Below are 12,636 nucleotides of genomic sequence, written 5' to 3'. Positions count from 1 at the left end.
GGTAAATCTAATTGTAATCATTTATTCAGGTGGTAAAACGCTTCCGTGAGGGTGGGTATAACACCCTGGTCTCTACCTGTGTCGGGGAAGAAGGCTTGGACATCGGAGAGGTTGATCTCATCATCTGCTTCGACGCCCAGAAAAGCCCGGTTCGCCTGGTGCAGAGGATGGGCCGAACGGGGCGCCGGCGGCAGGGCAGGATCGTCGTCATCCTGGCCGAAGGGCGGGAGGAGCGGGTGAGTGGGAGGCTTTCTTATCGTGGGGAAAACAGACTTGTTCCCTCTGTTCCAGGAAACTATATATCATGCATTAAAACTCACTCCTGGCAGCATTTTCCTGTCCCTTCGGGAAAGTATAATAACCCACAGTATTCTAAAAATATGTGCACTTTCTCAGTGTGAAGGGCTTCAAGCCTTTGTTCTTAATGACACTTATTTTGTGAAGGATAAACTGAAACTCTGAAAACCGAGAGGTTTTGCCGGGGGTACAGAACAACGTGTGGAAGAGGGGACAGGCTGGAGGCCTGGCTGACGACACCACGCTCTCCGACAAGCGCTTAGCGGCAGCGGGCTTGCGTGTGAGGTCTGAAGAGATCAGCTTAAGTGGAAATCTACTTTTGCTAAATTCCTGAACCTCAGCACTCAACTCGGAGTGTAATTAATCGTCTCTGAGTGCAGGCTGCCCCTTGGGAAACTAATGCACCAGTAGGAAACTGAGCCGGGAGTGGGGATGCTCAGGGGTACCAGCACGCTGCCCAGCTTCATCCCGCTGGCGGGGCAGGGTAGGGAGGAGGAGGAGGAGGAGGAGGAAGCCTGCTGACATCAGTCCTCGGTGAGAGCAGCTGCAGAGTAACACCAACCAGCAGCTTTATGCTTTCATCGTGCAGCCCCTCTGGCAACGCGAGGTGTTTTTTAGGGTGCACCTCACTCTTCTGGGAGAAAATGGATTGTGTTCTTCACTGGTTTTGTTCACTCGCGAGGTTCATTCTGGGTTAAATCAGGCTTCATGACAGAGAAGGCTGAGACCTGCGTAAGCTAATTGTAACCCCACCATTTCAGAGTCTAGCTATTATTTCATTCATTCCAGTCGATGTTGCGCCTCTGGTTTAAATTTGTAGGTATAAGGGATTTAATGAGAGTCCAAAGAATCCTGCCTGAGGAAATAAAAGCTGCTTTGAAGGGATGAGAGTTAAAAATGATAAAAGTGACTGATATTTGTAAATAGACATTTTCTCATGTTACTTATGAAGAGCGGTTACTACTGAAAGCTCTGCTCTGTAATGGGATATTAAAATGGTCCTTTAAATTCCTTGGAGTTTCACTTAAGTAGTTGGATTATGGGGTTCTTCACATTTTCTCAGAAATCTTTGAAGCAGAACTTTCCCCCGGGTAGGATAGTAAATTTATATAATTTTGGGGGGGGGGGGGCGGATCACAAAATAAATTTAATTACTGAACAATACTGGCTTTGTTTGGTTTTGCTTGGGTTTCTTTTGTTGATGTTTTGGGGGTTTTTTTGTTGTGTTTTTTTTTTTTTAAATTGAGTCTCCTTCCAGATCTGTTAATGTGGAGATTCTTACCCATCGCATAACTTGCAGCTCAGTAATTAACAGTCTCATATTATGTGTTTGGTTTTGGTTTTTTCTGAATCAAACCATTTTAAGTCCGTTATAAAGCTTTTGAAGAAATGTTATTGGGAAAAACTGGAGGACGCAGGTCTGTGATTGTGAGGCTAGAGGGGAACTCCTGCTGCAGCAGTGTCTGGTGCTCTGTCGGGGTCCTGTCCTCCCCACGTGTTCCCGCGGGTCCAGCTCTCCCCCCTGGAAACGTGCTGCCTCTCGTCCCTGCGCCGCACCTCACCCGTGCTACTGCCCCGGGTTCCCTGGGAGTTCAGCTTCCCCATCTCTTACCTTCCTCGCTCAACCGTATTCCGAGATGCATGGTGGTGTGATCCGGGTTTTTAACCTCCTGTGACGGCTCAGCAGCGTCTGCCTCAGCCTGGACGGGGCGTCACCTGCAGATCTGAACCAGCACAAAGAGCGGGGCACCCGGGAGCTCACAGCCTCTGGGCTCCCGTCAGGCTGAGCTGACACTCTGAAACACAGGAAAAGGAAACACACTGTCCCAGTACAGTAACGTAACAATTCTGTTAAGCAATTAATTTGGTAATATAATTTTTTTTTCCCATAAAAATATGTTTTTGCCTGTTCTAGGCTGAAAATATATTTATTGGGACTATATAATAGAACTAGCTATTAACCTCTTCCAGTGTTATTCAGAGAGCATCTTTCTGCGTCCATCTCCTCTAATCCTGGCTTCCAAAGCGCATCTCCTTCCAAAGGACGTGCCCGCCACGCTGTCACACGCAGGGCACGTAGGCTGCCTCGCTGGGCACGCTGTCTGCACCGGTGACCTGCCACGGAGACACGGAGAAAAGGATTAGGGCAAGAAATGTTCAGAGGGGGCACCGCTTTCTTTCCTTAGTTTCTCCATCTTTGTCTTGGTTTCTCTCTTGCACAGTAAAACTGGAGTGTAATTAAAAGGACTTGGAGCATGTGTGACATTAACAAATAATCTTAGGCCTTTTTTTGCGTGACCTCCTTTCTCTGTTTCTGATGTAATCTAATTTACATCATCCCTCTATCTATTGCAGATTGTCAATTCCCCCAGGCAAGGGCTGTGTTTCTTTTTTTCTCTCAAGTGCCGGGTCTACTTCTCATCAGAGTGTAAAAAAAGCTGTACATTGTTTTGTATTTTGTATTGTTTGCAACTTAAAGAACAACCACTGTTCTTTCGTACTTCTTCAAGGTACTTCCTTGCTTTGAATTTACCTTGAATGTTTTACGTAGGCACAAAATGATGATAATTCAAATGTCATCTGACTTAGATAATTTAATATGGAAGTTCTTTAAAAAAAAAAAGCAAAAAGCAAAAAAAACCCAACTTAGTAGCCAGGTTTTAATGTATAGATTACCAGATTTTCAATACAACCTTATTGCTTTGTTGTTTTCATCTCTCTCCTCCTGTTCCTCTCCCCTGTCTGCTTTGTGGAGGCAAACGGCAGGTCAGGAATTTGCAGAAGCAGTGATGTTGCCTGAGCTGGCAATATTCACACCAGAGGGTGTAACGTTGGCTCTCAGGGCCTTGCATCATATTTTGTCTTAGCTGTGTTTGGGAGGAAAAAAGAAAAAGCCCCAAAAGCATCTTGCTGGCAAATATAAAATAATGAGAAGCTCCACCATCACTTAGGTGTTCTTTCACTTTTGGTCAAAAAAACAATCCAACCCCATATGATGTCTCTGCTCTTTTACAGACCTACAATCAAAGCCAGTGTAACAAAAGGAGCATCCACAAAGCTATTTCAGGAAACAAAATGCTTCATTTCTACCAGCGTAGCCCTCGTATGATTCCAGAAGGCATAAATCCGGAGCTGCATAAAATGTTTATTACTGCTGAAAAATACGAACCAAGCGATTCAAGAACTCTTTCCAAAGAGAGACGATCTAGTTCCCTCGGGCATAAATCTGCTCTCTTTTCCTGTGTCACCGGTAAGAGGATTATGGTGTTTCTCTAAGCGCTGCGTAAGCTGCTATCTCATGTTGTTATATTGCAGCGTATCAGAACCGCCTGCTCCCGGGAGTTCTGGCTCTCTAGCAGAGGTGTACTTTGTGTCGGCTGTAGCTGCGGCACCATGCTGGCTGCTGCCTTAATTCCTCCTCCTTTTCCTTTAGCGCACTCAAGTCACAGTTCTCCTTAAATATCCCTACTTCAAATCAGACATTTATTTCATCTTTCTCCATGGAGCTTCTCATGGACTCAGTGACTGAAGGTCGGAAACTCCAGCTACAGAGGAGCCAAATGTTCATGATGTCTTCTGAGGAGTTCCGATATACCTGTGTCAGGTGGCATAATTGTCACTTAAATATTTACTGATAATTCTGTACCAAATCTGGTTTTGAGCTTTAACAGCTAGGCTTAATGTTTTTATTAATATAAGAAAAGTATGTCTTATTCCTTTGTAAATGACGATAGAACAGAAATGCTTGAAAACTAAAGGATTTTGAAGAAAAGGAGAAATCAAGGGTAGGACACCTTATGAATTGCGCACACCCTTGGAGGAAAATGAATCCAAAAAGAGAAATGGCTCTTCAGCTGATGCAGTTACATGGGACTCAGTGAACTGAACACAATTATAAGATAGGAAGAAAGAGCTAAGTTTTGTAAATACTTGGAAATGGTCATGCTCGATCTCTTTGGCTAAGTGCTTTCTGTAAATAGCAACTTCTTGAAAGAAGCAGCTCCTAAAAGCCTCGGGAAACTTCGTATTTCAGTACCTGAGTAGTTAGAGTTCAGTGGTTTCCAAATGCTTCTGGTCACAAAAATTGTTATTATCAAAATCTACATCCGATCTCTTGGCAGATAAGAGGGTGAACACAGAGATGGGAAACAAGCTACAAAATCATGCAGACACACATCAGCTTTGCCTTTGGCCTCCAAAAGAGTCCATGCATGGCCCAGGTGGGGGCAGCGAGGGAAACCGAGGACAGAATCTACAGGCACAACTTGCAAGAAAATAAGCAGAGCAAAACATGGAATTAAAGTAATAATTTTAGAAAGTCTGTCCTAGAAAATAGAAATGAGAGGCAGTAAGTGCGTAAAGAAGATGATGTGTTGAATTACTGTATATGTACTGTATATACTTGCTTCATTGCTGTATGAAGCAAGGAGCTGGTCCTGATTTTAACAATGTTCAAGATAAATCTGAAGAAGAAGAGAAAGAAAGGTCTTTATTTCTTGCATTTTCTCCTCTCCTTATTTCAGCGCCCCCTTCCACGTGAAACCCTTGCAAAAGCTAGCAGTAACGAATGAGCTGTGAGTTGTCCTATTTACCCTCCCCTACTTTTCATTTGTTCCTGAGGTTCCTCGGGTCTGCCCATGGAAGACCAGATGTGCACAGAAATTGCGTGTCATAGGCAGAAGCTTTGTAGGAATTTCAAGCATTCTCCTTTGTTTCTAGTCAAAATTAAATATTTCCTGTTCTTCTTAGTTTGATCCAATTTCTATTAATTTTACACTGTTCTTCCATTTCAAAACCTATTTCATAAATTTGATCTCTTTGTTGGTACCTGAAGGACACATTATTCCTGTCTTGCCCCATCACTAACCAAGTGTGTTCTTCAGTTGAATGAGCTTTTCTTCCAAAAGTACAGCAACAAGAGCAAAAATCCCATTCTAACTTGAGATTCTTTTCTCTGTTTTGTTTTTTTTTTTTCCTTTGTTTTTTTCAAGAGTTTGCTAAAATTGAGTAGCATATTATTAAGTGGAGTAATATCAGTAAACATTTAGGAATAGTTTTGTGCTTAAAATGGCTTGGTCTCATTGGAGGAAAAATCTCTGAAGAGATATCTTTGGCGACAGCTCATGTTTTTATGCTCATTTTTTTTACTTTATAAAATGAGAATAACTACCCCACAAGATAATTGAAAAGGTGAAAGAGCTGAAAGATCTGGATAATCATCTCTAATGTTACTATCTTTGCAAGTTCTCTGCTAATTTCCCCTCTCTGTGAAAGGTAGGAAACCACGATAGGCACGGCAAAAAAATAGCTGATGTGCATTAAAATGTGCTCTTTTATAACATTAAAATGTTGTTCCTGGCAGGTGAATGTCATTTTAAGCTGTCAGTGATCTCGTTTGTTTTCCTTTTTGCATTGTATTTGTCTAGATGAAATCTCACTTTGTGAATTCTTCTTCTCCTGGTTCTTCACAGTTACTCTACTCCTCCCTTTTCAGACTGTATCAATTTTGAGTTGTCTTCAGCCCTTCAGTCTCAAAGTGTATTTTTCTTACACGCTGGCAGCGGTCATGTTTGTGGGTCCCTGTTTCTCTCCGTTTCAGTCAGAAACGTCAGTCCTGCCAGAGCTTATCCCATGTTTCCTATTTAAGATGAGTAGAACGACAGTGGAGAGGGTTAAAAATGTCAAAAGTAGAAGTGTGGACTTGAAAAATAGTGTGCTTTAAGGTCATTTTCCCTCCCTGTAACAGCAGCTGGGTTGTGTGGCTGAGTCTGAACGCAGAGTTCAGCTCCTGCTTTCCTCCCTTAGCCAGAGACACCCAGGAATTTGGGTCAGATGGTTGGGCCTGTCCCCACGTTGTAAGAAATTAGTGTTTCTGGTGAAGGGAGCGGTTGAGCCACCTGTAATTTAGTGTTGATTAGTTTTTTCCAGCTATGGGACTCTTTCTGACCAGGACTTCAGGCTAGTGCTCTGAACTCTGAGGGATCTGGTTTTGAGTCTCTAATGAACATTGTCACACCATCCCGTGGAGACACAGTCCCTGGCAATTGTAATTTGAGAGGACGGAGAGGGTACAGACTGATTCCTCTTCCATGGCATTAATTCAGAATAGTGTTGGCTGTGGATTCATCCCAAATCCTGTCTGCAGAGTGGTTGTCACATTAACTTAATTATTTTTCTCCAGGCTTCATCTCTCTGGGCTGAAAGCATCCACATTCTTAACACGCTCTTAGTGCTGATTGTTTGGATGCTCCTTTGGCAGGGCTGGCTGGTTTGGGGGATTTGGCGCTCGTTTGGCTGGTGGTGGCACCGAGGCTGCTGTCAGCTTGCCAGGAGTGGCACTGGAGCATATCGCACCCGGCCCTTGGCTTCAATAAGCTGCCATAAGAGCAGTAATTTTGTTTTTATCCAGCATTGGTGCTCACAGCTGCCCTGTGCTTCCCACTTGCAGTTAGGAGGCGAAATAAAACTCATGAGCCTCTTTTTGTCATTTCCTTGCTGCTGGGGAATTTTCATAGTACTTTTGTTTCTGTCCTTTTATTCATCTACACGTCCTTAATATAGAGAAGATCAGTTCAAAAAACGTCATAACAAATTAATATTGCTTTCTAGAATTTAAAGAGTACCTTAAAAAAAAAGAAAAAGGGAAAGAAAAAAAAAAAGCAGCTTTTACTTATTTGCAGTTTGTTCCCCAAGGTTTATGAGACCCGTGTTTAGAGCCATGTGCCTTCCCTGTTTGCTGTGCTATCTTCAGGGCCTGTGGGTATTTGATATACATATATCTCTCTATTTAGGTCTGTCTGTCTATCTGTATCTTTGTTTGTATGATGTCTCCCCCCCAAAAATTGTTTACTAGGTAGTGCTTGTTATAATTATGGACAAATCTGTTTTGCTGCTTGCTTCTCACATCAGATTCTCTGTATCTGGCACAGAGAAGGTATTTTTTCTTACAACGGGTATCAAACAAAGTTCTTTTTATTCTGTGTATTCTTTTTCTTCAAATAGATAACCTCTTTCCTCTTCTTGTTTTTCCCCCAATAGGCCAAAAGCAAATACACCATCATGAGAACTGGTCTCTGTCACCTGAGGAATTTGAAATATGGGACAGACTTTACAGGATTAAGGAAAGCGATGGAATAAAGGAACCGGTGTTGCCTCAAACTCGATTTGAAACCTTAGAAAACCTGGAAGAAGTGTCAGTGAGTATAACCTAATGGTAATGTTTCCTTTGACATGAGACCTGAAGGAAACCCTAATTAACAAAGTTAACTAGGAATTTGAAGGAGAATTACGTATTAAAAATGTAATTTTGAGAATTATGTATGGGTTTTTCAGGTAAAGAATTTAAGAGTTAGGCATTTGAAACGGGTCTTTGAGGTTAGCTCTGTAAATTAAAAATACATTAAAAAAATCTCTCAGCATCTATTTTCTGTCCCTGTTTCTAAGAATTCCATGCAGGAGGCTGTGTTGGTGATGGGATTGTATCCACGCTTTTTCACTCCCTTGTTTATAGAACTGTAAAAGTGTTACTGAAAGAAAAGCTCAAGTTTTACAAACTCTTTTATGATTCAGAGAAAAAATTTGGAGCTTTTGTGTCATTTCACTACTTACAACAATCCTTGAAAATTCTTTGAAAAGCTGTGACAACACAAAGCATGGAATTGTTCTTATTTAAACCAGACTGAAACATTTGTGATAACGTTTAGATACTTTCCTGCATTCAGAGTATTTATAGTCCCTGCCAGACAAGTAGGCATTAGTTTTGCTAAATAATTTCTTGATGCAAATCTCCCTGCCAATCTTAATTCCAAACTGCAGAAGCATCAAGAGGAGGCAACTCACGAACTTTCCTTGTCTGAATGGAGAATTTGGCAGAACCGCCCATTTCCTACCTCCATGGTTGATCACTCGGATCGCTGCTACCATTTTATCGGTGTTATGGAGATGATAGAGCTGATAAGACACGAGCAGGTAAGATTTTGGCTGGCTGTGAACATGCACGAGTATTTAATGTACAGTCAGACTAATTAAAACATAGTAAGTGCTCTATGTCAAGGAGCAAAGTCACCCAGAGTGATATTAGAACTATTCCAGAGTGTAACAGGAATTGGAAATATTTTTGTATCGTGTACGTACATTAAATGCATCCCATAAAAATAATGCCAGAATGTAATGCATGTTTTAAGGTGGCTGTGTGTTGAGGCTTTTTGGGTTGTTTTTCGGGGAAGCTTTAATTAAAAAGCTAATTGCTCCTAAGAGTTAAAGGATAAGGGAAGGGAAGTCAAACAAAGGGCTGAAAACCATCTGGAAGACGAGAATTATTTTTGCTGTCAGTTACGAATAGCAGATAAGCCTTCATAGTGAAGGGCACGTACAAGAAGGTGTGTAGAGGTGGATCTATTGAGGTACTTGAAGACTTGCTTTTTTTCACCACACTATTTTTTCCTCTTTTATGTTCCACACATATTGCTTTTTACTGTGTTGAAGTTTTCTAGGTCATGAGAATCTGTTGCTAAGCTGCCAGAGTTTCCTGAATAACTAGAGTAATCAAGGAAGAGAATAGAGACATTGTAGTTGTACTCCTTGCTAGGAAAATGTATTAATGGCAAGTTGTAAAGAGACTTTCAGAGCTAAGGTAAGCTCCTCCACTTCGTCACAGAACAAGGGCCTTCTTGACTTCTCGGAGAGTTTGTGTTCCCAAGGCAGGGTCAGGAACCTACCGCCAGAGAGAGAGGACTCTGGGGAGAGTGTGGGTATGGAGAGCTGAAGGAAGTCAAGAGGCAAAGAAATGGTTAAAAAGTTTAGAATTGCTCTTCTAATTCAGGACTTCCCTCCCCACCACCACGTCAGGCACTTCATTTATTTGTGACCTCAGTTCCTTTTGTGAAAGTGCATTGATACCAGCAATGTAGACCAAATTATCAAGGTTCGAGGACATCAAAGCTTCACTGTAACTGTTTCACAGAAGCAAAGGTGCAACATCTCTTAATCTGTTTTGTCAGCGCTGACAGTGGGTTCTCGCATGCAAGTTTTATTAATGTTTTCTTAAGTCATGCTTGGCTTCTCCGAAAGGCACTGATGGTCTGCCCAAGAGAACGATCTTCCATACGGCCAACACGAGAGCACGTGTGAGGGTGGCGGAGGTGGTTTGGGTTTCCTGTTACTACCAATCTTGTTCTTGTTCGGTCTTCCTACAGCTTCAGTTCTGGTGAATCAGAAAGTGCACACAGAGAAAAATGGGTGTAATTATACAGTAAATCAGACCAAAGAACCTTTCCATATAAAATATTTTTTTAAAAAGGATGTCTGTGCTAAACCAGTTGTTGGCGAATGTCACCTGCTTTGAGGGCCATCACTACTACTGTAGATAGTTCAGCTGGGACCTGTGGAGATCTCTGGTCTAGTCCAGGGCCTGTGTAGACCAGGTGGCTCAGGATCTCAACAAGTCAGGCCTTTGGTATCTCCAGGGTTGGAACCCCTCAGCTTCTCTGAGCTCCTGGTTCAGCCTTCGATCACCCTCATAGTGAAAACACTTCTGATATCTAATCAAAATTTCCCTTGTTCCATGTTGTGCCTATTAACTCTGGCCTCGGCGTATCTCCGGGAAGCCTGGCCCTGTCTGCCCTCTGCTCTCACACAAGATAGAGATGGCAATAAGGCCCCTCTCTTCTTGACACTGAACAGAGGTCCCTTGTCTGCCCTTGTACATCCATGTGCTCCCACCCCATGACAGTTTTGGCTGCCTCTGCTGGACTTGATCCAGCCCGGGATGCTCCTTGTACTGGGGGCCCCAAACTAGACTGAGCTCTCCAGATGTGGCCTCACAGAGGACGAACGGAGGAGAATAAGCACTTCCCTTGCCCTGCTGGCCACTCTTGCTGAATGGAGCCCAAGTGCCATCCTCTTTGCTGCCACAAGGGCACACTGCTGTCTCATTTTTCTGTCCTGAGGTTTCTATCATCCTGTTGAGGACCCTCCAGAAAGCAGCCCTGCCCTCAAGCATGTAACCTGCTTCCTGTCCGCTGGTGGCATCTGCAGACCTACTGAATGTGCTCTCTGTGCCGTAGTCACGGTCAGTAATAGGAAAGTTAAACACTAAAAACCCTTGAGTAACACTCCTGGCAGCTATAGCCACTGCCAGGACTTCACACCAGTCCTCAAAACACTTCAATCATGGTGGTCCAGCCAGTTTTCCACCCATCCTTATTGTCCAAACCATATCTCAGGAGTTTCGCTAGGAGAATGTGCCAGAACTGCCTCAAGTCAAGTTAAAGAACATCCACTGCCCTTCCCTTGCCCCCAAAGCTGGTTCCATCTTCATGAAAGGTGGTCTTGAATTCTTCACCCCCACGTGTTCTGTGTGCTGCTTGGGGTATTTGCCTGGGTGTTTTCTTACTGGTTGGATTTGAAGTTTGTACTTTAAACTTAAAATTGGAATAAATATAACATTCATGTAGTATTGTAACGTAGACGTGGATGGTTTACTTTGGCAGTAACTACTACACTGATTTTTACCTTTTTTTTTTGGTATAGTAGAATGCTTGTTCTTAGAAGAAAATACTAATTTTTTCAATTTCTGCACAGCTACTAAGGCATGTTCGTAGAGGTGGCTGTGTCTTGGCTGTATTCCTGACTGATGCTGTGCATTAACACACAGGGGTTGGGATGGCTTCGTTCAGGCTTGGTGTTCTACAGACCCCTCTGACCAACCAGATTAACCAGATTAACCAGATTAACCAATCAGAGCGACAGATGGGCCCTCCCCCCCCTAAGGAAAAGAGAGGAGAGGAAGAGATAAAAGAGATTTATGAGTTTAGAAAAAACTAAACTACTTTAATGAAAATATTAATAAATAATGAAATAATAAATAATAAAAAGAAGGAAAAATGAAAAAAAAAATATACAGTATATACAAAACCGTATCAAGCTCCCAGGGTGATGATCACGTCACCGGCAGGCACAGGGGAAAGTCCCAGGCTGGACTCGGTGATGGACAGGAGCTGGATTCTGGATCTGGAGTCAGGATTGCTCCGATTGGGATCAAAGGCAGACGAACAGACAGGGTCCTCCTCAGATACCGGCCATTGAAGGAAGAGAGATGACCCTTTGATCCCTCAGCTTTTATACTGAGCATGATGCAGATGGGATGGAATACCCTGTTGGTCAGTTTTGGGTCACCTCTCCTGTCCACTCCTCCCTACAGGTGGGACCCCTCTACGCTTTTCTGCTTCCAACCCTCCAATGGGGCAAATAACAAATTTCCCTGCCCTTGGTTGTTACAGCAATAGGTATAAGCCAGGGCCTCTCTGCTCACCATTCCTTGGGATTATCAGGTTTTATCACTGTGAGAGCGAGCAGTTTCTGAACAATATGCCATTGATTTCAGAGTTTAGTTAGTTAGAAGAGGCCCAGCTAAAAAGGAAAAACTACTGAACAGAAAATTAGTTCTGTTTTACCTCAAAGCAGGACAGGGATTCTTGGTGAAGGCTGTTTCTAAAGCACGTTGAAGCTCTCGGAAGCTTGGCTTCACCGTCGCGGTCAGGTGTGGTTTGACACTGCAGGAAGCGCTGCTGTCAGACAGTGGGACAGCAAAAAGGGGTGTTACAGCCTCTGGGAAACTGACCTTTAGTGGAAATTAAGCCTGCAAAAATCTACCTAAAGTGTTAGTCTTACATGAAAATAAGTGGATGGAAACCATCATTGTTTTAGCAGCGAGGCAAAGGTTTTTGCAGGTATGTACTGTGCATCCAGGTTCCTACTATAGATACTCCATTGCCAAATATACCGCTGCTAATCTGTCTGACGTTCATTTACAGTTCTTAATAGCAGAGGGATTTAAGACAAATGCCAGTCAAAGCTATTTCCTTAAATAACTAAGATATTGAACTTCAAACCACAGTCCTATTGATTAGTTTCTTACTGAGGGATAAAATCTAAACGCAGGCAAATCATTATTTTCCTATGAATAACTAAACAATCTGGAAGTTTCTGATGAAACTAATTATTTCTTGGGGAGAATCTCATTCAGAGATTAGTAATAACTTAATACGAGCCAGCTCAGGAGGTGTTGGTGTGTTCTTTATGGGTGTCTTCTCTATTACAGAAGAAAGCTCAGGAATTCACTGGTACATAGCTTTCCTTTCCTTCTACCCGTTCAATGATTCCAAGAAACCTCCTGTGCAGTTGCGTTTGCATAATAAATTTTAAAAAGTCGATTAAAAGGCTTAGACAATTTTAAATAGACGAAGTGAAAATGTTTGGGGGGGAAAAAAGGTATATTGTATTTATATGCTCTTAAAAACTTAGAGAAGAAGTTGGCACAATCAGAAGAAAATTAAAAAG

General features: G+C 42.6%; 1 protein-coding gene across 1 annotated transcript in view; it reads left to right on the top strand.

Moving 5' to 3' along the window:
- Positions 1 to 12,636, top strand: part of FANCM (FA complementation group M) — a 64,916-nt gene that overhangs the window by 32,302 nt on the left and 19,978 nt on the right. The window contains exons 10-13 of the mRNA XM_074148944.1: positions 30 to 236; positions 3,313 to 3,547; positions 7,336 to 7,493; positions 8,113 to 8,265. Coding sequence (XP_074005045.1) covers positions 30 to 236; positions 3,313 to 3,547; positions 7,336 to 7,493; positions 8,113 to 8,265 — 753 coding nt within the window. The remainder of the gene's footprint in view (positions 1 to 29; positions 237 to 3,312; positions 3,548 to 7,335; positions 7,494 to 8,112; positions 8,266 to 12,636) is intronic.

Source organism: Numenius arquata, chromosome 6, assembly GCF_964106895.1.
Source record: "Numenius arquata chromosome 6, bNumArq3.hap1.1, whole genome shotgun sequence".
NCBI lineage: Eukaryota > Metazoa > Chordata > Aves > Charadriiformes > Scolopacidae > Numenius > Numenius arquata.
The sequence above is the reverse complement of the archived record's forward strand: the minus strand, read 5'-3'. Positions and strand labels throughout refer to the sequence as shown.